This window comes from Lissotriton vulgaris, chromosome 2_1, assembly GCF_964263255.1.
Source record: "Lissotriton vulgaris chromosome 2_1, aLisVul1.2, whole genome shotgun sequence".
Taxonomy (NCBI): Eukaryota; Metazoa; Chordata; class Amphibia; order Caudata; family Salamandridae; genus Lissotriton; species Lissotriton vulgaris.
The window spans coordinates 208,511,755-208,537,769 of NC_141687.1; the positions used below are offsets into that span (position 1 = coordinate 208,511,755).

At 45.0% G+C, this 26,015-nt stretch overlaps 1 protein-coding gene across 1 annotated transcript in view; it reads right to left on the reverse strand.

Annotated features, from left to right (window-relative positions):
- The window catches only part of LOC147729845 (schlafen family member 13-like), a 116,421-nt gene extending 96,795 nt beyond the window's left edge, over positions 1 to 19,626 (reverse strand). Inside the window, exon 1 of the mRNA XM_086954041.1 lies at positions 19,587 to 19,626. Coding sequence (XP_086810167.1) covers positions 19,587 to 19,626 — 40 coding nt within the window. The remainder of the gene's footprint in view (positions 1 to 19,586) is intronic.
- Between the last annotated feature and the right edge of the window lie 6,389 nt (positions 19,627 to 26,015).

Genomic DNA, 26,015 nt, shown 5'->3' on the forward strand with positions numbered 1-26,015 from the left:
GCATTTGGGCTCACAGTGCCCTTTCTACTGCATTGGCACCCACACGTATTACTGTTGGACATAGTGCTTCAGCTAAGGTGCAAAGTTCTGCTGTAAAATGGGAACCCTCATGTTGATGTCCACTTCAATTTGCCCTTCCTGTGCATTTAAATATAGTTTACCTTCCAAGATGATACTATTTTAACTACAACATACTGCTGTAGCATAGGCTGTGCTCAACCACCTGCCTTATGAGTGAGAAGGTCTTCAAGTCGGAAGGGTGGAGAGGATGTGGCGTTATGCTAGAGCTGCAAACTTCAAACTCATTTCTTGACGTTAGCTTGACATCCTGTGATTCTAGTCAAATCACTTAATTTCCCTGTGCCTAAAGAAATAGTACATGACTTAACCGGTGCTCATGTAAAGTGCTTCAAAGTGGAGTGACACAAGCACAGCACTAGTGGGAATGAGGCATTAGCAGAAGTATGTGGGAAGTGGCTTCTGTTGCTTCACCATTTATTTATAAAGTTTTATATTTATTTATTTAGGCAATGTGTAGAGCGCGCAAATATCCGTGGGTGTCTTGGCGCTGTAGACGGGAGAGGCAGTAGTGAAGTGGTGTGCTGCTCAGAATTTCCCTTACCACCCTTAGTAAAGGGTGGTAAGGGTAATTTTAGGGTTTACGGGTGGGTAGTGGTAAAGGGTGTTAAAGGTAACTTTAGGGTGTAGGGGTGGGTGGTGGTAAAGGGTGGTACAGGTATTTTCAGGGTATACGGGTAGATAGTGGTAAAGGGCAGCAAGGGTAATTTTACAGTTTGAGGTGAATAGTTGTAAAGGGTGGTAAGGGTAATTTTAGGGTTATGGGGTGGGTAATTGTAAAGGGTGGTAAGGGTAATTTCAGGGTTTATGGGTAGTTAGTGTGTGTGTGTATATATATATATATTATTTATATATGTATATGTGTATATATATATATGTGTGTGTATATATATATATATATATATATATATATATATATATATATATATATATATATATATGTATATATACAGACATATCCATATCCAGATATATTCATATACACTACTGCCGATAGCCAGTAGGTACTCATTGTTAGGACCAACTTTTCCCAAGACAAAGTGTTTTTTGTTTTGTTAATAACTTTGTCACCGTTTGACAAATCTTCAACAAAAGTAATGTCTTCTAAACAATAAAAAAAAAATACTCCAGAAGCAGGTGTGCCAATCTTCACAACTTTATAAAAATGTACCTTGTGGGGAACTGTGATTCATATTGCTTCTTTATTTGTGTGCTAAACCTCTGCCCCGTACACTGGAGGTGGTACTGCAATCTTAAACCCACTAAAGGAATTTTAACACGCTCTATGCTATAAGTAGACAGTAGAACAATTTAAATGGAATTTCAGCGTGCCTACCAGTATATTTTATACCCAAATATAATGTTGTTTTAATGTCATATGGTTCTTTGTCTTTTGTTTTTTTTAAACAAACTATAAATTATATGAACATATTGACTTCTTCGTATTTTGAGTGTTTTATTTACCTAGCTTTAGATGATAATGATAAAAATGTGCTCTTTTTTACATTTGCAATACTTGACAGGTTTTATATTTGAAATTGCAAAGCATTTCAGCTTATCATGCTTCACAAGGAGGGTGTGTGATCATAAAGAAGTCCCCACAAGGTTGATGTCTGACCATCTTGAAGTTCCTAAAGGGATGATTTGTGATCTTATAGAGGTTATGACTGGAATATAGAGTGGTCATATTGAAGTCCTCATAGGAAGTTGGGTGACTGAATTGAAATACTCCCAGGTTGGTGTTAGATCATATTGAGGTGCACAACAATCTTGTGTGATCATGTGAGGTAATCACTGGGTTATTGTGTGATCACACTGAAGCCTTTATAGGGATAGTCTGCTTTTGTGATGAAGTCCTCATAGGGATAGTGTGCGATCATAGTGACAGCCTCACAGGCATATTGTATCAACTGAAACCTTAACATGGAGGTTGTGGGTTCATACCAAAATCCTCACAGGGTTGAGGAGTGATCATATTGAAGTCCTCCGATGTATGGCTTGTAATCATATAGAAATATCCACATGAATGCAGGGATGGCGTATGATCATACTGAAGTACTCACAGGATGTGGTGTAATGGACAGAGATGCCAACTTTGAAGCTGGGGAACCAGGTTCGAGTCTCAGTGTCGGCTCAACATCCTGTGATTCTGGGAAAATCACTTAATCTCCTTGTGCCCACCAAAAAATTAATGTGTCCTTGTATAATGTAGCTGGTGCTCATGTAAAGTACTCCAATACCTTTGGGGCGAGTTTGTGCAATAAAAACTGAACTGCTAACAGAGTTCTTTGTTGGGGAAACATCCTTTACAACGCAACTTTTACCACGCAGTGCCTTTACGACACAACTTTTACAACGCAAACCATTACAACGCATTGCGCTGGGGGACGCTCTAGGATAGGGAATAAGTTTAATTTACTATCCAACACTTTCCCTTGTGTCCACTGGGACTGGAGTTGGAATCGTAAATTAAACTATTCACTATCCAGCACCCCAAAGCGCTATGCGTTGTAATGATATGCGATGTAAAAACCGCGTTGTAAAAGCATGCGTGGTAAAAGCATGCATTGTAACGTCATACATCCTCTTTGTTGTCATCTTGAATTCCCCATCCAGATAGTGCGTTATCATATTAAGGTCCAAAAGGGGACTATGTGTGAATGTACTGACGTCACCGGGATGTTGTATGATTATATTGAAGCCCTGACATGCATGGAAGTTATTGTATTGCAGCCTAAAAAGTGGGGGGGGGGGGGGGTTGTCATAGAAAATAAAAACACAATGAAGATGTGTAATCGTATTGACGTCCCAGTAGCATTTTGTCTGACTATACTGAGACACTCTCAGGGTTCTGTGTTTTTATCTTCAAGTCCCCACAGAGCTGCTGTGTGGACATATTGAATTCCTCAAATGGATGATATGTGATCATATAGAAATCCCCACAGAGATGCTGTGTGATCAAACTGAAGCCTTCACATGGATGCTTTGTCATCATACTTTCCCCACAGAGATGCTGTTTGAGTATATAGAAGTCCCCACAGGGATAGTGTGTGATCATATGGAAGTCCCCACAAGGATGGTGTGTGATCATATAGAAGTCCCCACAGGGATAGTGTCTGATTATATAAAAGTCCCCACAGGGATAGTGTGTGATTATATAGAAGTCACCACAGGGATGGTGTGTGATTATATAGAAGTCCCCACAGGGATGGTGTGTGATCAAACTGAAACCTGCCCAGGGATGACATGGTTATATTGAAGACCCCAGGGTGTGTATGATCATACTGAAGTCATCAGAGGGTTTTGTGTTATAGTAATAATGTCCTCACAGGGATGGTGTATGTTTATGCTGAAGTGCCTGCAGGATTCTATGTTTTCATTTTGAATTCCCCACAGGGATAGTGTATGATCATATTAAGGCCCAAACAGGGACAAGGTGTGAATTTATTGACATTGTCACTAGGATGTTGCTTGATTATAGTAAAATCATCACAGGCATGGTGTGTTATTGTATTGAAGTCTACACATTGGTGGTGTATTATAGTGAATACACCATAGTGATGATGTGCAATCAAATTGAAGCTACCACAGACATGGTGTCCGAGTATACTGAGATATTCTCAGGGTTCTTTGTTATGATCTTGAAATCCCCACAGGGATGCTGTGTGATCAAACTGAAGCCTTCACATGGATGCTTTGTCATCATACTGTCCTCGCAGAGATGCTGTTTGAGTATATAGAAGTCCCCACAGGAATGGTGTGTGATCATATAGAAGTCCCCACAAGGATGGTGTGTGATCATATAGAAGTCCCCACAGGCATGGTGTGTGATCATATAGAAGTCCCCACACGGATGGTGTGTGATCATATAGAAGACCCCACAGGAATGGTGTGTGATCATATAGAAGTCCCCACAGGGATGCTGTATGTTCATACTGAAGTGCCTGCAGGGTTCCATGTTATCATTTTGAATTCCCCATAGGGATAGTGTGCAATCGTATTAAGGCCCAAACAAGGATGAGGTGTTAATTTATTGACGTTGCCACTGGGATGTTTGATTATAAAAAAATCATCACAGGCATGGTGTATTATTGTATTGAAGTCTACACAGTGGCGGTGTATCATGGTGAATACACAATAGTGATGATGTGTAATCAAAGTGAAACTACCACAGACATGGTGTCCAATTATCCTGAGATCCTCTCAGGATTCTCTGTTATCATCTTGTTTTCCTCACAGAGCTGCTGTGTGATCATTCTGTAGTCCTCACAGGAAGGTGAATGATATAGAAGTCCCCACAGGGATGAGGTGTGATCATGTTAAGGTTCAAGCAGGAACAAGGTGGGCATGTATTGATGTTGTCACTTGGATGTTGTGTAATCATATTGAAGTTTTCACAGGCATTATGTGTTAGTGTATTGAGGTCTGCACAGTGGTGGTGTTTCATAGTGAATACCCCATAGGGGTATTCACCCCAGGCAGTCTCACCTTCCAAATAAATAACATGAATGAATCCACTTCACAAATTGCAATCAAAAGCATTTGGCAAATGTATTCCTTTCAAATATGCACATAGAAACCACCTACATGAGAACTACTAGCACAACAAAAAGATTCAATGAAAACATTAATCACTTCATTTCAAGGCAAATGGATGAAATCCATCATCTCTGTGATAAAGCCCATCTCAAGTGTTTTAACGGGTTCTACATAGCCTCTATTAAGAAAGCGAAACTAATATTTATTTATTTATTTATTTATTTATTGTTTTGTAGAGCGCGTAGTCACCCAGTGGGTATCCCAGCGCTAAAAACCTTTTTACTCACGAAAGGTGAAATTCGGGAGAGTGTCGGTTTAAGGGAAGAGTAGAGTTTTGAGGGCTTTTCTGAACCGGAGGAGGTTGGGTTCTGTTCTGAGGCTCAGAGGGAGTGCATTCCACTTGTTTCCAGTGTTTACCGAGAAGCGGCGGCCACCTATGCGGGCCTTTTTCACCTTGGGGATCGTAATGAGGTTTCCGTGCTCCGAGCGGAGCGCTCTCGTGGGTCTATAGGGGGTGATCCAGTTGTTTAGTATGGGAGGGCCAGTGTTATGGAGGACCTTGTGGGCAAGACAGAGGGCTTTGAAAATGACCCTTTCCCTGATCGGAAGCCAGTGCAGCTTCCTCAGGGCGGGCTTGGCAGATGATCTGGCCGGGGTGTTTGTCAGGAGACGAGCTGCGGCGTTTTGAGCTTTTTGCAGCGTTTGCAGGGTGGATTCTGGGGCGCCCAGGTAGATGGCATTGCTGTAATCCAGCCTCGATAGAATTAGGCCCTGGATCAGCATGAGGCGCGACTGGAAAGGTAGAAGTGGAATTACCTTCCTGCAAGATTTAAGTAGACCGTAGCAAGTGCCGGCCGTCTTTCTTGCCTGAGTCCTGAAAGTCAGGTCGGTCTCCAGCCACACTCCGAGACTCTTGACCTCCTTCTTGGGAGTGGGGGGTTCACCCATGCAGGCGGGCCAGATGTTAGAGGGGAGGTTCGTGGTTTTTTGTCCTAAGAGCCTTATCTCTGTTTTCGAGCCATTTAGCTTCAAAGCAGAGTCACTCATCCACTGATATACGCTGGAAAGGCAGTCGTGGAGATTGGAGGGCTCAAGCTTGGGGTGGGAGAGTGTCACCACCAGTTGTGTATCGTCAGCGTAGCTGACGATGGTGACTCCAAAGGGTGCGACGAGTTCCTCCAGTGGGGCCATGTAAACGTTAAACAACGTAGGGCTCAGGGAGGAGCCCTGAGGCACGCCGCACTGGAGGGGGATGGAAGGGGAGCGACTTTCGCCTTCCCATACTTGGTAGGAGCGTCGAGAGAGAAAGGACGATAGCCACTTCAGAGCTCTGCCTTTAACCCCAACAGTCCCTAGACGGTGGGTTAGGACCTGGTGACTGACCGTGTCAAAGGCCGCACTCAGGTCTAGGAGGACCACTGCCACTGATCCTCCTGTGTCGATGATTTCCCTAGTTCTTTCTACTGCCATGAGAAGAGCAGTGTCCGTGCCCTGACCTGGTCTAAAGCCTGTCTGTGAGTCGTTGAGGAGATGGTTTGACTCAAGGTAGTATGACAGCTTTTTATTTGCTAGTTTTTCGGCGACTTTCCCTATCCAAGGAAGAAGTGAGATAGGTCTATAGTTGGAGAGGTCTGTGGGGTCGAGCGACGGTTTCTTAAGAAGCGCTTTGACGACAGCTTCCTTCCAATTAGAAGGGACCTCTCCCTGTTCCAGTGAGATATTAATCAGGGCTGTCAGTTGGGGAACTATAGTCTGCGTGATGTTTTTGGCGAAACGTATGGGGACTGGGTCACTCGGGGCTCCGCTCTTGATTGAGGTAAGTATGACTCTTACTTCTTCTTCTGTAACTGGGCCAAGTGATTCCAGGGAGGGTTTGTCGACGTGGGGTATCTGCTCCTTGTCTCTCTCTAAGGCATCGGAGTTGGCGGGTGGGAGGGAGATTAGAATTTTTTTAATCTTTTCGTCGAAGAAGGTGGCTAACTTGGCGCATTTTTCCCCCGCTTCTTTGGGGTCCATAGGTTTCTGTGGGGGGTCCGGGACATGGAGGAGATCTTTGAGAATGGAAAAGGTCTCCTTGGATGAGCAGGAGGAGTTTTTTATTTTTTCCTCATAGTAAGTCCTTTTGGCGTCTTGTAAGGCTAGTTTGTAAGCTTTCATGGAGTGGTGATAGACGCTTTTCTCTTCTGCTGACTTGTTTTTTCTCCACGTGAGTTCTGTCTTTTTACATTGTTTTTTAAGAGTGGTAAGGGCGGGTGTGTACCAGGGAGAGGGGCAGATTCTTTTCACGTGTTTAAGCGTGCTAGTCAGTGGAATGGAGCTATCTAGGGGTCGGACTAGCCAATCCATGAATTCTCTGTCCGCGGTGTTTGGGTCTGTGGACAAAGGGGCGATGGTGTCGCGTAATTTGGCCTCCCATTCCTCTGGTACTAGCTTGTGCCATCTTCTGGCTTGAACCCTTGTTTTTTGTTTGGGCACTGGTGTCGTTTCGAGTGACCAGTGCATAGGAATTAGCATATGGTCTGTCCAAGGCAGAGGGGTGGGGTCCTGGGCGTACAGGTTCCCGATGTTGGAGAAGATGGGGTCCAGGAGTTGACCTTTCTCATGGGTGGCTTTGGGGTTTTGGAGGAGGAGGTCAGCTGTGGTGAGATCCTCGAGCAAGTTTGCTGCGGCATTGTCCGTGGGGTCCAGGAAGTGCATATTAAAATCCCCTAAGAGGAGAAAGTTAGAGACTGAGATAGTCTTGAGTAAGATGTAGTCCATCAAAGTGCTGGTGAATTCGCCTAGGGAGCCTGGAGGTCGATACACAAGCAGTCCCGAAAGGGAGGTAGATGGTGAGATCTGGATTGTGAAGTGGCAGTTCTCGCAGTCTTTAACAGTTCCGGTCTCGATTCTACATTTAAGGTGATCTTTGTAGAGTATGGCTAAGCCGCCACCTCTACCGATTGATCTATTCAGGCAACATATTTGGTAACCGGGGGGGGTTGCATTAGCCACATCGAAGTCGCTATGCGGGGTCAGCCACGTTTCCGTCAAACAATAGATCTAGGAGCGAGTCCTGAACGAGGATGTTGATTTCGTGAGCATGCTTTACTAGGGATCTGCAATTAAGAAGGCCAAGCCGGAGTCCTTGGTGGCGTTCCGTTTCCTCAAGTTTATCGCAGAGGATACATCCTACATAGGGGGTGTCCTCCTTGAGGGTGTATTTGTTCTAATCAGTTCTCCAGTGCCAAACAACCTTCCAAGAAACATCAGAGGAGCCTAACAGAATTCCACAGTCCTGAGTGCAACACCACAAAGATTACCTAATTGCTTGGTTTCTATATTTTCTTCGTAGCTAAACTTTGTGCATTAGGACAGGTACAGGAGGATGACCTCTGGAGCAGAACAATAGCTATGCAATCCACCAGTACTCAGATCATGAAGACATTGAATAATAGACACTGGTCTTTCACCTCCTTAAAACAACTCCCAGCCTCTAAATTCTATGATCAAATGGAGGATCTGCAGCTCACTGTCAGACAAGCTTTGAAGGACATCTTAACTTCAACTGCTACCGCAACCCAAGCCATAATTTTGTCAACAACTTCCTATCTTATCACACCTTCCTGTCAGCCTTTACGGTATCTTACATAGAAACGCTCACAAGAATAATATTCTAGAAACATAAAACCTGAAATGTAATGCTTTGTTCTCGGGTAAGCTGATCAAAAGAGCAGTGCTCACTCAGATCTGAAACTTCTTGCAAGAAAAAAGTAACTTTAGATTTCACCCTTGTAGAGGCACCAACTCTACTCTGATTTCCATTTGAGACAGTGTGAAAACAACTATGGACAGCAACAGAGTTGATGCATTTGTACTGAAGTGTACTTTGGTGCTGTATCAGTAGATTGAAGCACTATATACATGTAACTAACACATCACCAAAACATCCAGTGACACACATTCAACCAAGTAGCTCATGAACTTCCCATAAAGCCCCAAAATATGATATATACTCAGTTTTCTCGAAGCTTCTTTTGATAAATTATACTTTTTCAAGTCCCTGGAGCATGCCCTCCATTGACTATTTTTCTTTGAAAACAGCTTTACTGTGGGCTAGGACAAGATGAGCATGAAGTGAAGCTTACAGTGTGTCTCCTCTACATTGACTTTTCAGCACCAGGCCCCACCCGGCTCATTCTCAACCCCCTCCTCCAATTGGTTTTGGATGGAACTAGAGGGTGACTACAGCGACCAGCTTTGCAGTGATGAATGGCCTCAGAGTTGGAATTCTGTGCTAAGAATCCTTGGACACAGGCAGCAACCAACTGAGCAAGATTGCAACCAGCAATTGAGACTCACTAGGCACCTGCATGGAGGAGGAGCAGGGCTCCATCTTGATTCAGGGACTCAACAGAGCAGTGGCGGTCCAGTGTAGAGAGCAGTGACATAGCAGTGTGTTATTGGCCCTATTGCAAGGAAGGAAATGGGCCCACTGACTATTGTATGAACTTTGAAATACAGTAATAATGAGGGTTAAGTGGGCCCGTCGGGAATCTGGGCCCACACAACTGCACCTGCAGCACAAATGGAAGCTACCCCCTGGTAAAGAGCCCCCATGCCTAAATATGATGGCAGTTCATGGTGAGAAATGCTAAGGGGGTCTTGGTGGGAGTGTCAGAGCTGAGCATTGGCAGGCAGCCCAGGTCCGATAAGGAAGGGTTTAGGTTGCTCCCCTCTTTGGAATCCTGATGGAGGCAGCATGAATGCCTGCAGCCCATCACAGAAGTCCAGCCCAGTGGGATAGGCAGCCCCTTTACACTACACAGCCCGGAAAATCAATGAGGAGGAAGAAGAGAGTCTAGCCTTCAATGGAGACCATACACAGAGAGCAGCAACTTTAGACTCAGAAATTGACTCTTGCAAGGAGACAAGAGGCAGCTCCTGTTCTGAGGGCTGTCTCGGGGCCTTGCTGAGGTGACCTGGGAGCCGCTCTGTGCTAGTGTAAACTGGTAGGGAACCCCTGGGCGGTGTGAGTCCCGAAGTGTGGAGCTGTGTCTAGTGGCCCCAGTTGTGACTCGCCTGCTGGTCGAGGAGGCCTCAGGGGAATCCTAGGTGCAGAAAGTCCGGGCTTTGGGTGATGGCCTGAGAGTGCTGCTGCGGTAGTCACTGACTCCGGGCCACCAGCATATCTTTGTGAACCGTTGTGGGGCCTTGGGAGGTGCGAGGCCCCACACTCCTAGATTGGTGGTTCAACTCCGTCCTTCTGCAAGACTCGGTTGGCCCTGAGGCAGATCCCTGTGGCAGGAAGCTGGAGCCTACAGATCTGAGCCGCTTGATATTTGGACACATCCCTGAGAGGCTTGTGCTGTTTCATTGCCGTGCTGATTACTACGTCATACCAGCGACACTACCACGGAGTGTCCTCAGATGGGGAGGAGTATTGCGACCCAGGATCTAGGGTACTACTGAACTACCTGAGAGTACCTTAATAGGGCCATGCGGTGGGCTAGAAGCTATTTGTGGAAAACCACAAGTGGTGCAGTTTCTCGGAAGGATTCATGGAAATGCTCTCTACATTCCGAAAAAGCTGGAAATTTACAGCAAACGTAGGAGTAAATCTACAGGGACTAGGATACAAATGACAAAAGAAGCTACTAAGAGCGTCCAGCGGAGCTTCCTATAGAGGTACGTCTGCAGGAGTATGCAGGGAGACTGCTCCGGAATCTGTAGGGGAGGAGCACTCTGATGCGCCCAGGATCCCCCTACCACTGGGACCATGCTGGGACCATGCTCAAATGCCCCACATTCACCACTGCTGCTGGGAATGGGGAAGATCTGCGGACTAGGGAACTGTCCCTTCCACCTTCGCCTCACTCCGCTCTTGACCTGGGGGCGGGCTGGAGGATGAGGTGGATGGCGTTTCCCAGCAACACCATGACCGGTGCTCTTGATGGAACTTGGACGATGCCCCCTGGGTGGAAACCATAACTGCCTGTACTTACCACCGTGCCCGAGCAACCTTGGCTGATGCCCGGTGGAGCTGTCCTATGCAGCTGTAGAGGAATTTGGCCCTGGTTCAGCCCTCGGCCGGCACCTACCCAACGGGACATCGGATATTGTTTTTCTTGCCTCCCCGTTGTGTTTCCTACCTGCGTCCTTACCCCTGTTTACCATTCCCCCTCTACCTTTGACTCTCCATAAGACATGTTTACGAGCTAATAACTCACATTATTGTGTAATTGTCATGTTTTTTTTCTCCTATGTCTATACCTGTCTATGTAATTATGTAACTCACTGTTTCCTCATGTAAAGTGCTCTGATACCTCCGGGTCTAGCCAGCGCTATATAAAACTTTGCAAATAAAATAGAGGGGATCACCTGCAGTTATCAGTGACGGAGAGCAAGGGTTCCATGGGTGATGGGTCCACAACAACTGTGTGAACTGAGGGGTGGCTGGGGGTGAATGAGGAGGAGATATAGGTGATTTCTCATGTTTAAATGGCCATGTAATAGTCCTGTAAAGTTTTTGACCGGCATTCATACATACATCCTTTATGATTCTTTAGTTTTACCTAGTAGGGGCAAGTTAAGAAAGTTAATTATGCTACTGTTAAACAACTTACCTGGAGAGGCAAATGTGCAATTAGGAGTAGTTATTGTGAGATGTTCATGTGAAGGAAGTACTTTCCAAAGGTGCACAGTTTGAGATGTAAGAAAGGATAGTGCGTTAGGAGAAAATTGAAACCAGTGGGAGTGATGGATCTGTATCTGAGCGTAATTTTGAATGTAAGAGGGTCCAATTCATTGCAAAAATTTTATGATACTTTCAGCATAAGAAACGATGCAGGACATGCACTTCCAAAAATAAAATATTTTTTTGTAACTGATTTGTTTTGCATCCCCAATGGACTGCAAGTAAAATGTACTATTGCATTTTTTCTCTTGATGGACATTGGTTTCTCACACAGGAGACAGTGCAGCAGGCTTATTGTGACTATTTCACAGAGAGGACTAGGCACCGATGGAAAAAGTTTTCCTTTCTTACTGCAGTAGCCAGATTGCAGTCCAGTGATCAGCTCTAGTTTCAGCTCAGTTAAGTTGCAGGTCTGTGCAAAGGCCAGCCTTCAGGCCTAGCCCCCCAGTACAGATTGCAATTGCATTCCCAACTGAAACAACAAGTCTGCACCTGAGACTGCAGACTTGAGCCGGCCTAAGATTGCATGCCTGTGTTCCGAGGTCAGATATCATGCATGTGCCCAGCTCCAACTACAGACATGTGCCCGAATAAGAATGCAGTGCTGTGCGCACCTGGCAGCAGCAAGCCTGCAGTTTAGCACATAGGGCTGCGTTCCCATTTAGGCACAGGACTGCTTTGAGATCTGGGCATAGGGGTGCAGCCTCGGATGGGCAGAGAGCCTGCATTCGAAGATAGGCACCTGCAGTTAGAGCTCGGCACATGTCTGCAGACTGAGCTTGGCACAAGGCTGCAGTCTAATCTGGGCATCACTTGCAGTTTCAGGTGGTGTAGTGCAAGGCTCAGACAGAAGTTCTGTGCCAAGCTCATATCTAAGCACTCAGAAATCAAAAGTTAAATGCATTTATAGCATATGTGATGCATTGCCTGATCTGTGGGAGTCACATCTGCAGGCCCAACTACAAAGAAAAAACCAATTCTGAACTGGCTACTCGTACTTGCATGGGAAAAATTGACAATTTAAAGCAAGACAGACTCATTCCAGGTTACAGAGGGCTCATTTCACCAAATGTAGCCTCGTATTGACATTGCAAGCTTAGAGACATGTTAATTACAAGAGATTAAGGGGCCCATTAGGATGTGGGGCGGATTGCCTCCGCCAGGGTGGCGGAGGCAATCCGCCCGACATCCTTCCCTGCATTCCCCCCCCGCCATATTACGATGGCGAGGGGACCGCGGCGGTCGGAAAGACCGCCCGCCTGTTTTCCGCCCCGGTCGCATAGCGGCCGGGGCGGAAAAGGGATAACATGGTGGCGGTGTCTATCAGACACCGCCAGCCATATTACAATGGGCATTTGTCAATGCCTTTCCGTGGCGGCAATGCCGTCACGGAAAGGCATGCGGTCTTCACTCTGGGGGCCCCCTGCGGGCCCCCAGAGTGATGTACAGTTAGGGGGGGTGCACATGGGGAGTACCTGTGGTACCCCCCTTCATTGTCATTTGCAAAGCGGCAGGCACCGCGCGGTGCCTGCCGCTTTGCAAATGAAAATGTGAATGTTCATTTTCAGCATTGTGGCGGGTGGTGCAGAGAGCACCGCCCGCCACAATGCTAAAAATACAGGATGTGCCCGCCACTGTGGCGGGCACATCCTAATGGCACCCCCGGGACCCCCGCCCTTATGGCGGGCGGTCCCGATTTACGATAGAATGACGGGCGGGCAAAGTCCGCCTGTCATCCTAATGGACCCCATAGTCACCGAAATTGGAGATGCTCAATTTGTTTTTCTCTTTTTTGCATGCAGATGCTTAAAGCCATACACTGGCAAACAGAAAAGCAAAATAACAGAGTATAAAGAATAAAGTCCGGAATATTAGAGATTCCAACTTTTAAGTGTTAAAGGTTCTAGTTAGCTAGAAGGCTTGCTAGAAGCCAGTGCACATAAACCATGTCTGCAGCATATAATGAACATATTCATGGTCCGACATTGTACAGATAAACTTCAAAATTACTGAAAAATTACAGGGACATCAAAAGCCCTGGGTGTTTTTCAGAACTATCCTGTGATTAATGCAGGTGTAGAGATTGTATTATTTTGTTTTTTGAAAGGTCACATATTTCAAATGCAACATTTGGCTTTTTTTATGGATGTGACCGGGATTATTTCCCTCAAAATTGACTGTCTATTTTTAGGGCGAGCATGTTAGTGTTCTGAAATGCTCCAAATCACAGGTCTGAGAATCAAAGTCCTCTATTCCCGTGGCTGCAAACCTGGGAACATTTCAGAAGGTGTCCCATCATGCGTGGGGCCCATCCCCCCTCCTGCAGATATGCCAGGCGGGGGCTTCTTTTGTCTTGCATGCGGCCGAGGATCAGGTGTGAATGGGTGATTACCCAGGCAACTCTGCATGAAAACGGGCCTAGACCTTGACACTCCAGGCGAGTCGCTTCCATCCCCTCGCAAGGTGTCTCCAAGTGAACTGCAGACTGCAACTTCAATAAACAAACACAGTCACCCCTACAAAAGTACAGAATACAGGGAATATTCTGCAATGAAAATTAAACTTTATCAGAGCTGTAGCCCTTTACCATTCTTTCACTTACGTAAAAAGCGCAAATTAAGTTGGAAATAGATGTCTTAGGAAAGGAATTGTATTGCAATTCAAAGTCAAATCTTATTTTTAGAAACAATGACAGTAACATTGTCTTAAATGCGTGTTCATACACAAATGCTGACGGCATGCCAAAGTTTGTGTGTTTTTAGAGCTTGGTCTTTCCAATTAAATGTTGGCATCTTACATACACGAATTCTTTGACAAAGCACTCCACAAGCAGCATTTCCTTTAGTAAAATACTTTCAGTGAGCTGGTCTTTACATTTCTAATGTGTTCTGCCACAAAGTCAATCACCAATAATCAGAGCCATAACAATATTGTGATTTTTGACACCTGGGTTTTTCCGCATATATTTAAAGATTTGCAGCATTTGTAACATAATCTATCATCTGCTGTATAAGCAGCAGATTTTAAGAAAAAGATTTATTTCTAGCTCAAATGGATTCAAAGTTACAAAAAACTCAGAGATGCATGTTGCTGCACAGCGGAGGACCCCTCACAAAGATTGACTGGTCACCTTTCCGTTGCTATTGCCATATTTGTGTTAAACTGGTGCTTATGATATTTAACCTTTGTCAGTAATAAAGTGCAAAAATGATAAAATTATGAAGTCATACTGTCCCAAAATGTGCTGCAGTATGCCGCAAAATTTGCCTTTTCTTGCCACATAATTTAGTCCACCGTGCTGCATAATTTTGTCCTCCCCTGCCTCATCATTGCATCCAGTGGCCCTGCCTCTAACATGCTGAAAGGGATCTATGCACGTGTCCCTATAGGCAACTCATAATATGAGCTACTCCAAAACATTAGATTTTTGTGTCACTATGCACCTAGATGTTTGTTGTGCATGTAACTGGGCCGATTGTTTAGAAATATAAAATATCTGAAATTGGGGGGAAATATTTTTGAAAGGTTTCCAGTAGGATTTTGAATCAATTGTTGGAATTCCAAAAGGCATAACAAGAATACAAATAGGATGTATCAAACAGGGCACATCTTTTACAACGTGTTATATCTATGAAACCGATAAATAATCCTATGCATTTAAATGAGTTATGCGTGGTATTCAGCATATAAATAGTCCATTTGTATTTAACACAGTTGCGGATACAATGTAGATTGGTGCCCCAGTCATGAGACTAACGTTCTCAGATGTCCGGTTTTTATGTGACGTCTATGGTACAGTGTGGGCAACCTTTAAATTCACTTGCAAGATTACTGTAGACTTTACCAAACCAATGCCAGCATGAGCCAGGGCTGTGCACTTGCCACTCTCTTTATAATATATACAATATCAATCAATCAAGCAATCAATCAGAGCACTTGTAAAGCGCGCTACTTACCCGTGAGGGTCTCAAGGCGCTGGGGGGGGGCTGCTACTGTTCGAAGAGCCAGGTCTTGAGGAGTCTTCTGAATGCGAGTAGGTCTTGGGTCTGTCGTATGTGGGTAAGGAGGGTGTTCCAGTTCTTTGCAGCGAGGTAGGAGAAGGATCTGCCTCCTGAGGTAGTGCGATGGATGCAGGGGACGGCGGCAAAGGCGTGGCTGGAGTTTCGGAGCTGGCGGGTGGGGGTGTGGAAGCAGAGTCTGCTGTTCAAGTAGGCTGGTCCGGCGTTGTGGAGTGCTTTGTGTGCGTGTGTGAGGAGCTTGAAGGTGATCCTCTTGTCGACGAGGAGCCAGTGTAGGTTTCTCAGGTGGGGGGTGATTGCGGCGGGGGACGTTGATGATCAGTCGGGCGGAGGTGTTTTGGATGCGTTGTAGTCTACGTAGATGTTTGGCTGGGATTCCTGCGTAGAGTGCGTTGCCGTAGTCCAGTCTGCTGCTGACGAGGGTATGTGTAACCGTTCTTCTAGTTTCGGTCGGGATCCACTTGTAGATCCTGGGGAGCATGCGGAGGGTGTTGTAGCAGGAAGAGGAGACGGCGTTGACCTGTTTCGACATGGAGAGGGAGGAGTCGAGGATGAAGCCTAGGTTGCATGCATGGTCGGTGGGTGTTGGTGCTGTTCCCATTGTGGTCGGCCACCAGGAGTCGTCCCAGGCTGAGGGGGTGGGTCCGAGGATGAGGACCTCCATCTTGTCCGAGTTCAGCTTCAGCCAGCTGTTCCTCATCCAGTCGGCGACGGCCTTCATTCCGAAGTGGAGGTTAGTTTTGGCGGTGAGTGGGTCCTTGGTGAGGGAAAGGATGAATAGTGACCTTACTATGCAGGGTGGTTGTTCACAAGGTCCTCCAAAGTTGAGGAGCAAACATATCTCATCCCTGCATTAAACTGACCATTTGGTACTTCTTGAAAGGACTTCAGTAGGTCCTCAAATCTTGCATACAGCAATTAAAGTATGGCTTTGACACGGGGAGGCAGGAACCTCCTCCGCAATCCCTGTTAGATAGAAGAGAAGTGTTGTTCCCGGACTCCAGCAGGGACCTGATGACTTTTCACCTTTTCGTTGCTGCCCCAGGGGGCTGGGGGGGCATCATTAATGGACTCTAGTGTCTGTGACAATTGCGGCGGGGGACCACTGTTGGATATTGGGCACGTTACAGGCCTAAATACTCCGCTCATTGTCCTGGATTATAAGCCTGTTTGCTGAGTGGCAGTGACACCCCCAGGCTTCATTCCCTCTTCCCTCTGTGCGGAGAATTCCCATCGATCAGCATTTCAAGCCCTACCAGCTAATACGAAACAATGCCTTGAACATCTATCTGGAGGCTTGCCTGGCCTTGTAATGCTTGGGTATCACAAGGAGGTCAAACAAGTGAAATTCAGTGTTTGACTGATACGCAGACTCTCTCCTGCTAGAATTCCACTTGTTTGACCTCCTTGTGATAGTATGCCGAGGGGCAAGCCCTACAGAGACAGCTCTGTCGGTTTCCTATGGTCCATGCCTTTCTTAGGGAACATGTCTACTAAAGGGGAAACATCCACACATCCCCTGGGAGCTCCTATGGCCCATCCAATCACCCAGGACTATATGGACAAATTCTTAAATGACATTAAGCACGAAATTAGTTCCCTTAAAGCGGATTTAAAAAGCTGCATGCTGGACTTTTGCAGAGAGATCACAGCACACGGGCGGACTACCTAGAGCACAACATTGACTCTTGCATGGAGCACCAAGAAATGGTGCTGCGTAACTGCTCTGGAGGACCAACAGATTAAACTCTAGGCTAAGCAGGAAGATTTGGGGAACCTAAACCTCAGGAATAACACACACCCAGGGAATCTCTCTGGATGCGGAGGGGCAGGACATCATGGCCTTTATTAGAGGCTTAATCCAGACCATTTGGGGAGGTTCGGAAGACCAACCCCTGATCCTAGATGGAGCCCACCACATTGCGGCTATGGCAGGTCACTCGGACACAATCCTGACAGAGTCCACTTTTATCAGGAGAAAGAGACTATCCTTAGAGCACCTCAGGGTAAGACAGACCTGGTCTTTTGCAGTCACACCCTACATTTCTTTCAGGACCTCTCTTTAGTGAAGCTTAAGAGGCGGAGGCTTCAAACCGATCACAGAGACTCTTTGGGAACAGGGCCTCAATTTGCAATGGACTCACCCCTTTGGTCTCCTCTTCCAGGGGAAAAGCAAACAACAGCTAGTGCACTTCACCCTACCGAAGCCAAATGCATGCTGGCCTTGCCCGAGGAGTCCTCGGATCGAAAATCCTCACTTTAATTTAATTTAATTGCGGGTTTATATAGCGCTAGGAATCGACTCCCGGAGGAGTATCTCCGCGCTTCGACCGCTGGGGAACCCGTCCTGGCTCGCCCTGAGAGATGGTCCCTAATGGGTATCTCTAAGGTGCGACCAAGTATCCCCGGCGGTCTGGGGGGGCCGTTGTGAAGATGAGGCAAGCTAATGCCCAGAGCTGCAGAGTGTGGTCCCTGACTGGAGTAGGCACCGAGGCGAGAATTATCGAGCCCGCTGACCCTGGTCCACGACCCTGCCGCGTCGGGAATCGAACCCTGGTCCCGGGCCGTCCTCTGCTTACGGGTCTGCCGCCTCTAACCAGTGAGCCACACCACTCCACTTGCTGCACCAGAGGATCAGGATGGATGGTGCCTGACTTGGAGCATGAGTGGCAGACACGTTAATGACCATCTTGGTAAGGTGAAGATCCTACAAGCAGCAAATGAGGATATTAAATCCCACTAGCAGAATATGAAGCAGGATTCCACCCAGCCCTTTGTGCGTGATGATTGACTGCCTTTGGTGCTGTTTGCACAGAACTTCCATCTTCTGCTGGAACTCATTGCCATGCTAACCTTAAATCTTCTTTTGCAGGACCCAAGGCCTCAGGTATTTCATGTTCAAGCAACAATGGTTTTGGGAAGGATCTTGTTAGCCCATTTGAAGGCCTGGGTAGCCGGAAAAGGTAGCTTGTCCCCAATACAGTATGGGTTTAGAAGGGTCTCGGCACGACAGAGCAGTGTCTAAATCAGCGGTAGATAATTAGTAAATATGCACAGGCGAAGAAGAGCTGTCTCTCATTCTCTTTCTATACTTTACTTCTCCCTTCGACTGGGCAGATATAGGCACTTATGGGAAATATACAGACCCTGGATATATACCTCTGTGTGGGGTTATTGTGACACTGACCCACTTCAGGTGAATGAAAACATGTTTGTCAGAAAGCTTTTGTTGTCCCTAAATCCCTGCTCTCATTCCTTTGTCACACGGAATTAGGCCTGTTAAACCTAGAAGACTGAATTAAGCTGGCACCACTAGAGCTCTGGCACTCAGTATCGGCAAAAGATGAAACTGCCTAAAAGCAGGACGTTAGAATTGGGGGTCTCTAGTTGGCAGAGGTAGGGATCCCTACTTCTAGTCAAGGTAAGTAGGCACACACTTTTGATAACCCATGCTCACCCCCTTGGTAGCTTGGCACAAGCAGACAGGCTTATCCCCAAGGCAATGCGTAAAGTATTTGCACCAACACCCACAATAATACTGTGAAACACCACAAATGGACACCACACAGATCTAAAAATTAGGCAAGACCAAAAATCAAATGCAAGTCCAACATACACACTGATCTCCTGTAGTTAAATAAACAATGTCTTCTAGTGTTTTCTTAATTTATAGTTCAATTGTCATCCAAAAAGCACAATTCCAGCAAGGGGGGCCTCAATTAAAAATAATCCAGGCAGTCTCTGTGTCCCGGTACTGTAGCGAGTATGGCAATGCTGCATGTGATTCAAAACGGGACTCCAACCTTTACTTAAGCCCCCGCTGTCCCCTCGCGCTTCAAATCACCTGCTACTGTCGCCAACCTCAGCAAGACAACCAGAGTCCCACAAAGCCCACGCTGCACCAACTACAGCTGCTATCCTCTCAAAACACCTGTTTGATGATGCATAAATTGATCTCTACTTCTTGGACTGAGAAAAATGGTGGGAAAGTTAACTGCATATTATATTCTGGTGCTATCAGTGTGTAGGGGATGTTGATCGATTATCAGTGAAACATGATCAAATTGTACATGTTTGTATATTTATTGTGGTATTTTTAAAAATGTTATAAACATGGTTTAATGAAAATTTCTTTTTAAGTTGTATAATGTATCATTTTCGGTATTTTAAACATGAATCATGGCTTTGATGCCTTTGGTTTTATGCTTATCTGTTTTTTTTTATCAATCGAATCAAGCTTGTTATAACTAAATGACTACAAAAAAGTGACGTACTTCTGCTCTTTCCCTGCATTGGCACAATTTCAGCAGCCATGCTCCAATGCAGACACCCTTACAGTACAAGGGTATCTGCGTTGTGGTCAGCTTAGTTTTTGTGCACGGAAGGGTCCCTTTCTGCGCAAAAAAATATGCTTTAAGGCAATTTTCTCTTTGTATGTGTGTTGCAGAATTATTTCAAGAGACAGTAACTCATATGTAATACATTTATTTAACAGAGAAGGCACACTATTTCCTTTATAAGATCATTTTGTGCTAACAGTGCAGACCCGTACTTAACAGAAAATAGTAAAGTTCTTTTTATTGCTCTCTAAGGATGGCATCACTTGATGTTGGCTAGAGTAATATTACTCAGAGTTTACTGAGTTGTGATTACCAAAGAGCAATTTTATTTTTAACCACCCACTTTATTATGGAACAATTAATTACTCTGTAAATATTAGAAGTGATGTGTATATACACTCTTTTCTACTGGATTTCAGTGTACTGTTTATGGACCTCTCAAAAGTTCTACATTGCCCCTTGGACAATGTCAGACAAACACATTGCAACTATGTGAACAAAAAATAATAAATAAATAAACTGATCTTAACTACAAAAATGTTATGTGCTCTTTAGGATATTCTCCAAAATCTTTGTTTTCATACTAATATATATGTGCGCTCTCTTTCTCCGGTGCCTTCCGAAACTTTGCAGTCATTGTCTTGTTTATAGTGACAATCACTTTACCTAGTAAAAACTTCATAGAACTTCGACACATAACATGGTTATCCATACTTTGAAATCAGGGTGGTGTTTTATGGGTAACAACCAAACAGGCATAGATAATGAGGCGTAGAGCCTGTCTGGGCTGGCGAAGGCTCTCACTGTCTAACATCTTTATAAATGGCATCTATGGTAGGTAATGAATGCACTGCAATGCAGAAACGGGGAAGCTGCCATGCCTCGAACCAGCAGCAAAGAAGAAGCTGTGTCCAGGGCACAAGTCCTAAAAAAAGAAGTGGGGGGACGCTGTCACCGAAAATGACGTCACGACAGAAAGTGACGTCACGAAAGGTGGCTTGCACAATCAAATTCATTGCCTCCCCTCACTCACCCCTTAGATGCGAATGCATCAGAGACGCCAGCACGTGAGCAGCAAGCTGAATAAGCTCCGATCTCGCCCCAGAGAGGCCAAAGTGCAAAGTCCAGCTTTTGGGCATGGGGGACGGCGTCCACCCGGTAAAAATGCGGTAAAATAAGTGGGGGACGCCTTCCACCCGCGTGGTACCCCGACTCGAGCCCTGGCTATGTCAGACACAATACCAAGCGGTTCTTGTTTGAAAACAGTACAACAAGCCGCCATGCAGTGCATCCTGAATATTCTCCAATACAGCAGGGCATTGAGGCACAACTTGTTATGTGCATGCATACGTCTCTGCTGCTTTGTTGCTTTCTCTTTACCACAAGCTAAAGCAATAGGGTGAGGCAGAGCCTAGGGCTGGATACGTTGGTTGACATTATGCTGTAGTTGTTTAGTCTGCTACACTATCTTTTATGCCTGCTTAATGCCTCAGCTTCAGAAGGAAGGCCACCTAAAGAGAATGTTTTTGCACACTAAAGCCAAAGCAAAAGCAGTAGTTCTGGCTTACAGCGGAATATGCAGGCCAGACCGATTGGCTTTGCCAATGCTTGTTGCATTGTGAGGTTTATTGTTCTGTATTTGCAAATGGAAAAGCTAAACTACAACTTACAAAACCTGAAGGGTAATATCAGGATTTTCTAGGTTACTCTATGAAAGCCTAGTGTGAACATACTCAGCTTCCCTTTACTTGCTACAACCTAGTGCTGAGAAATCAAACAAACATTACAGAATGAAAGCCAAACGTTATCACAGAGGAAGTTCAAACCAGCGAAAAAGTGCAAGCACATCCAAAGCTTTCAAAGTGCATTGGAATCTCTCGCAGTATTGTATGGGTAGAGATTACCTTTAAAAAAAAAAAAGTATGTATATATATATATATATATATATATATATATATATATATATATATATATATATATATATATATATATATATACACATTCTAAAGATTTGAGATGCAACATTTTCTATTTTGCTCGGAATGTACAATTTTAACAAAAATGTGTTGCAGTCGATGTTAAAAATAATTTCTAAGACTGAGGTGAAATGGCGCTTTTCAAAGACATGAGAACGGGGGTCCCCTTTCTCCAGCTCTGCAAACAGGAGAGGATTGCGCTTCCAAAGAGAAGAGCTCCATCAGTACTTCAGTCTCTGAAGCAGCCCCTTCCCCCTCCTGTTGATGTGCGAGCGCCGGGCTTCTATTGTTATGCCTAAAGCCTAGGAAGAGGTGTGAATGCGGCTGTCCCAGGCAGCTCTGAATGTCTACGGGCCTAGACCTTGACACTCCCAGCTCCTGCCGAGTCCCGTGCACCGAGGGGAAACTGTGTTTGTAAATTTCTATTGTGCGGCAGGCACTTCTCAGAAGTCTGGAGTCACTGTCTTCAACATCAGCACAGCACACAAGCTTAAAGCAAAACTTTCTGCGGTAAAAAATATTTTCGAAAATGCAACTATTTATCATCTTTCAATTGATGTGAAAAGGCCGCCACACCTGCTACAAAGACAAATGTCCAACAAAAGACATGTATATTGTAATACCATACGGTGATTTTATTTCCAGAAGCAGTGACAAAGCCAACAGTCCTGTCTTAAACATGCATTAATGCACCGACGCTGCTTGCATGTCAATGGCTGATTTATTTTGAAGCAAGCACTTTGATTTAATGTTCTTATTCTTCATAAAACATAAGGTTACAAGATCATTGCATGTGCAGCATTTATTTTAGTCATACATTTTTTAGATGACCTTTTCTCATGGTGTTCTGCTTAAAGTAAATGACTTGTGATTGCGCAGTAGGCAGAGGAATGCGGGACTCATTTAGGAAAACTGTTGCATCGCTACGTGAAAACAGTGATGCATTTTCCCTGGGCCCTCCTTGCCACACAATGGATGTGCCGTATTTAATGTACAGTTCTCCATTTCGCAAGGACTTACAGATACGTCAGAATTTCTGACGTATCTGTACGCACAGTAATGGCGTATTGCTGAAGTGTGTCGCAAAAGTGACGCAATCCAGCAATGGGTCAATACACATGGACAAGTCCCATTTTAAATGTTCCTGTTCAGTTTTACGCCTGCTGTGAGGTAGGCTTAAGTTATTGACGCAGTGGCATCCTAGAAGTGACGCAGTGAAATCTCATAAGTTTCACTGCACCAATTCTACGAGGCATTTTGCAGAGGAATGCGGACCCTGCAAACATTATACCTGATGCAGGAATAATGTAGCGCAGGGCTTTACAAAGAGACGCATCTGCCTAGATGCATCACTTTGAAAATAGGGCGCAATATGGTGCATTTTATACACCACCAGTGCCTCACAAAAAGTGACACACTGGCGGCGCAAAAGTGTAGCAAGGCCTCGTAAATAAGGCCTGCGGTCTTTACCCCCGCAGGACGTTTTTAAACAGGTAAGTACCACGCAATCCCTTTTGGCTAGCTTTCCCACACAGTAGTTTACTATATAGATAATCATTTTTGAAATGTCACACATCTAATGTTATTAAAAAAGGGGATTTAAGGGTAATGGAATGGGTAAGTGTTCAGGGTGATAAGAGTCATAAAGGGGCTTTTAGCATTCCAGGGTGGGTTAAGGAACAGGATAGCAAGTATAATAAAATGCAGCACTCTGCCAGCCACACACTCCCCTACTGTGTAGTATGCTGCCATCTAATAATGTGCTTCAGCGTCCCATATAGGATATGAAGCACTATATAAGTATTATAATACGATACAACAATAGCAGCACCCCAGTCCCCTTGTGCCAGGAGCAGTCTCCAGTTGGCCTTTCATCAACTTAGACACCAGTTCCACTGTACCAGCTGTACTAATGTTAGCTGTGCTCCTGTGCTCTTAGCTCTCGTCTGAGAGCACATTTCATTGGACACTAACCCTTCTCGACCCTGGGAGCAGTTTGCACTGGTTCTTCTGGCCCATGTGACCTGGTTGACTACACCTGGAGCATTAATGACTGCTGTGGTCTTGTGATCCATGCCGGGAGGAGGCTACAGTGGATTCCTCAAACATCTGAGGCTGTGTGCTGCCCGCACCTGCTCAGTCCTCATCTCTGGATTTTCAAAGCATTTTTCTCAGTAGAATTTATTTGAGTAAAATCAGCAATTGAGTATCTTTACCCTTAGCAGTGAACTACAGCTTTTTGATGAAGTCCAATTGCATGTCCAGTCAGTAACTGGAAGATCAGAGAGGGCTAGACATTAACCATGCCTTACGCTGTTTCCATTACAACACTGGGTTACACAGTATCATAATATTCTCTAGTTGAGGGTGTAAATTCAATACCTATAACTAGCTTGAATGAATGTCTGCTTATTATCAACAATCCAGTGTATAGCTTATTGTGGAACACTTCCTCTGCTCTAATAACTACCAGTAATGGATGGCAGGTCTAACACAATTCCATTGTAGTGGAGTCAGTTGATCCAGATGTGGTGGGTAGCGATGTCGAAGATGGCAGGCAGGCCCAGGAGGATGAGGGCTGCTGTTTCACCGTGGTTTATTGGTTATGGAAAGACTAAGAGATAGGTCTAACACACAAAGACAATGACAGGAGGGGGTGGCTGGAGGTTGTGAGATGGGATTACACAAATAACAGAGACACTTACACCCAAACATTGAACCACTGGTCATCTGCAAGGATAGATATTTCCTAGTGGGGTCCGAGCTCCTGAAAGAGTTAGCAGAGACTATGATAAGTCATACTGCCATGTCAGAAGGCTTCTTGGTCTACATGACTCATCACACAATAATTGCAAGTTGCAATTAAATAACAACACACTGCATAATGGACAGGCCCGGCCAGATATAGAGGAGTCACTGAAGTCCTTAATGAAGGCAATTGACAGTAGGGAGAAGTAGGTGAATAATAAGGAACAAACTTTGAGACATAGTCAAGGCACAACAGGACTTGGAAACATAGCATAATGAACTTGAGAGTATAAACAGATGGAGAAACTTGATGAAAGTGGGTGAGACCGTAGTAGTAAATGTGGTATATAATTGACAGTGTGCACTGCACAGCTAAATAAACACGGAAAGGTTATTTGACTATGGTATCTGGCAGTTTCTCCTCTGTTCCTGGAGGTGCAGCTTTGGGCAGAAAGTGCAGGGCGTTATACTGGCTGGGTAAAACTTGATATGTGAGGATCAATGGTGTTAGCTCACCCATCTTCTCGATAAGTAGAACTAGGCAGGGGTGCCCCATCTCCCAGCTCCTCTTTGCCCTGACAATGGAGTCCTTTTTGGACAGACAAAAAAGACCTATGGTGTCACCTAGGGGGGTTAAAGTGGAACTTACAAATATAAAATGATAAAATACAGAGAACCAGACTCCATGCCCCAGGTTAAGGAATGTTGTATGGTGTCTGGGTTTAGGGAAAACTTGCAGAAATAAATCAAAGCTAATGGACCTCACACTCCCTCACAATTAAGTCAGACAGCTGAAAGTATGATACCTGTTTATTTGGATGAGTGACTCACTTACCTATCTGGGGATACATATCATGTCCACACTGTCTTAAATGGCTCATTCGAACACACAAAATCACAGGTGGTTGAGTGTAAATATAACTTTAGACATGAAGAAGAAGCTCAGAATAGCATGGGCTACCTGTACCTCTTACTGAAAAAGAGGTCTGGGATCACCAAGTGTTTCTGAAATCCTATTAAGCATTCCAGCTTGGTTCATGATTGAAGAGGGTTACAGGGAGTCCAAGAAGCAAGGGTCGTGTTCGATCAAGCCATAGCAGCCACTCAGATCTGCAATAATTCCATGTCTATCCCAAAGCATCATAGCTAGGGACTTTATTATTCTTCAATGACTAGGTCCAGCCCGGTGGTGTGGCACCAACTAACACGTGGATGAACACCAACTACCTTCCATCATTTAAAACACTAAGGAGGAGTTTTCACCTTCTTGAAATCGAAGTTTACATACCACAAGTTTAGACACGATGTCCAGCCTACACTCTTTGAAAGATGGCTCCTAACCAAAGACAGTAACAAAAAGATTGTCCATCACATATACTGACTGGAATGAGTTCATCAGATCACAGATAAGAAGTGGAGAGATATGTATATATACATCACAGAATTTATCAGGAAACATTAAGGCAAGAGTGGCTATTTCTAAGCTATCACACTACTGCTATCATACTCTTCCTATGTATGGTGCTTAGGAGCAATTGTGGATGAAAGGGCACATTACTACACTTAATATGTGCTGGTTTTAAACTCCAGCACTTCAGGTCTAACCTACTGGATGAGAGTGATATCATGTTTCAAAAGA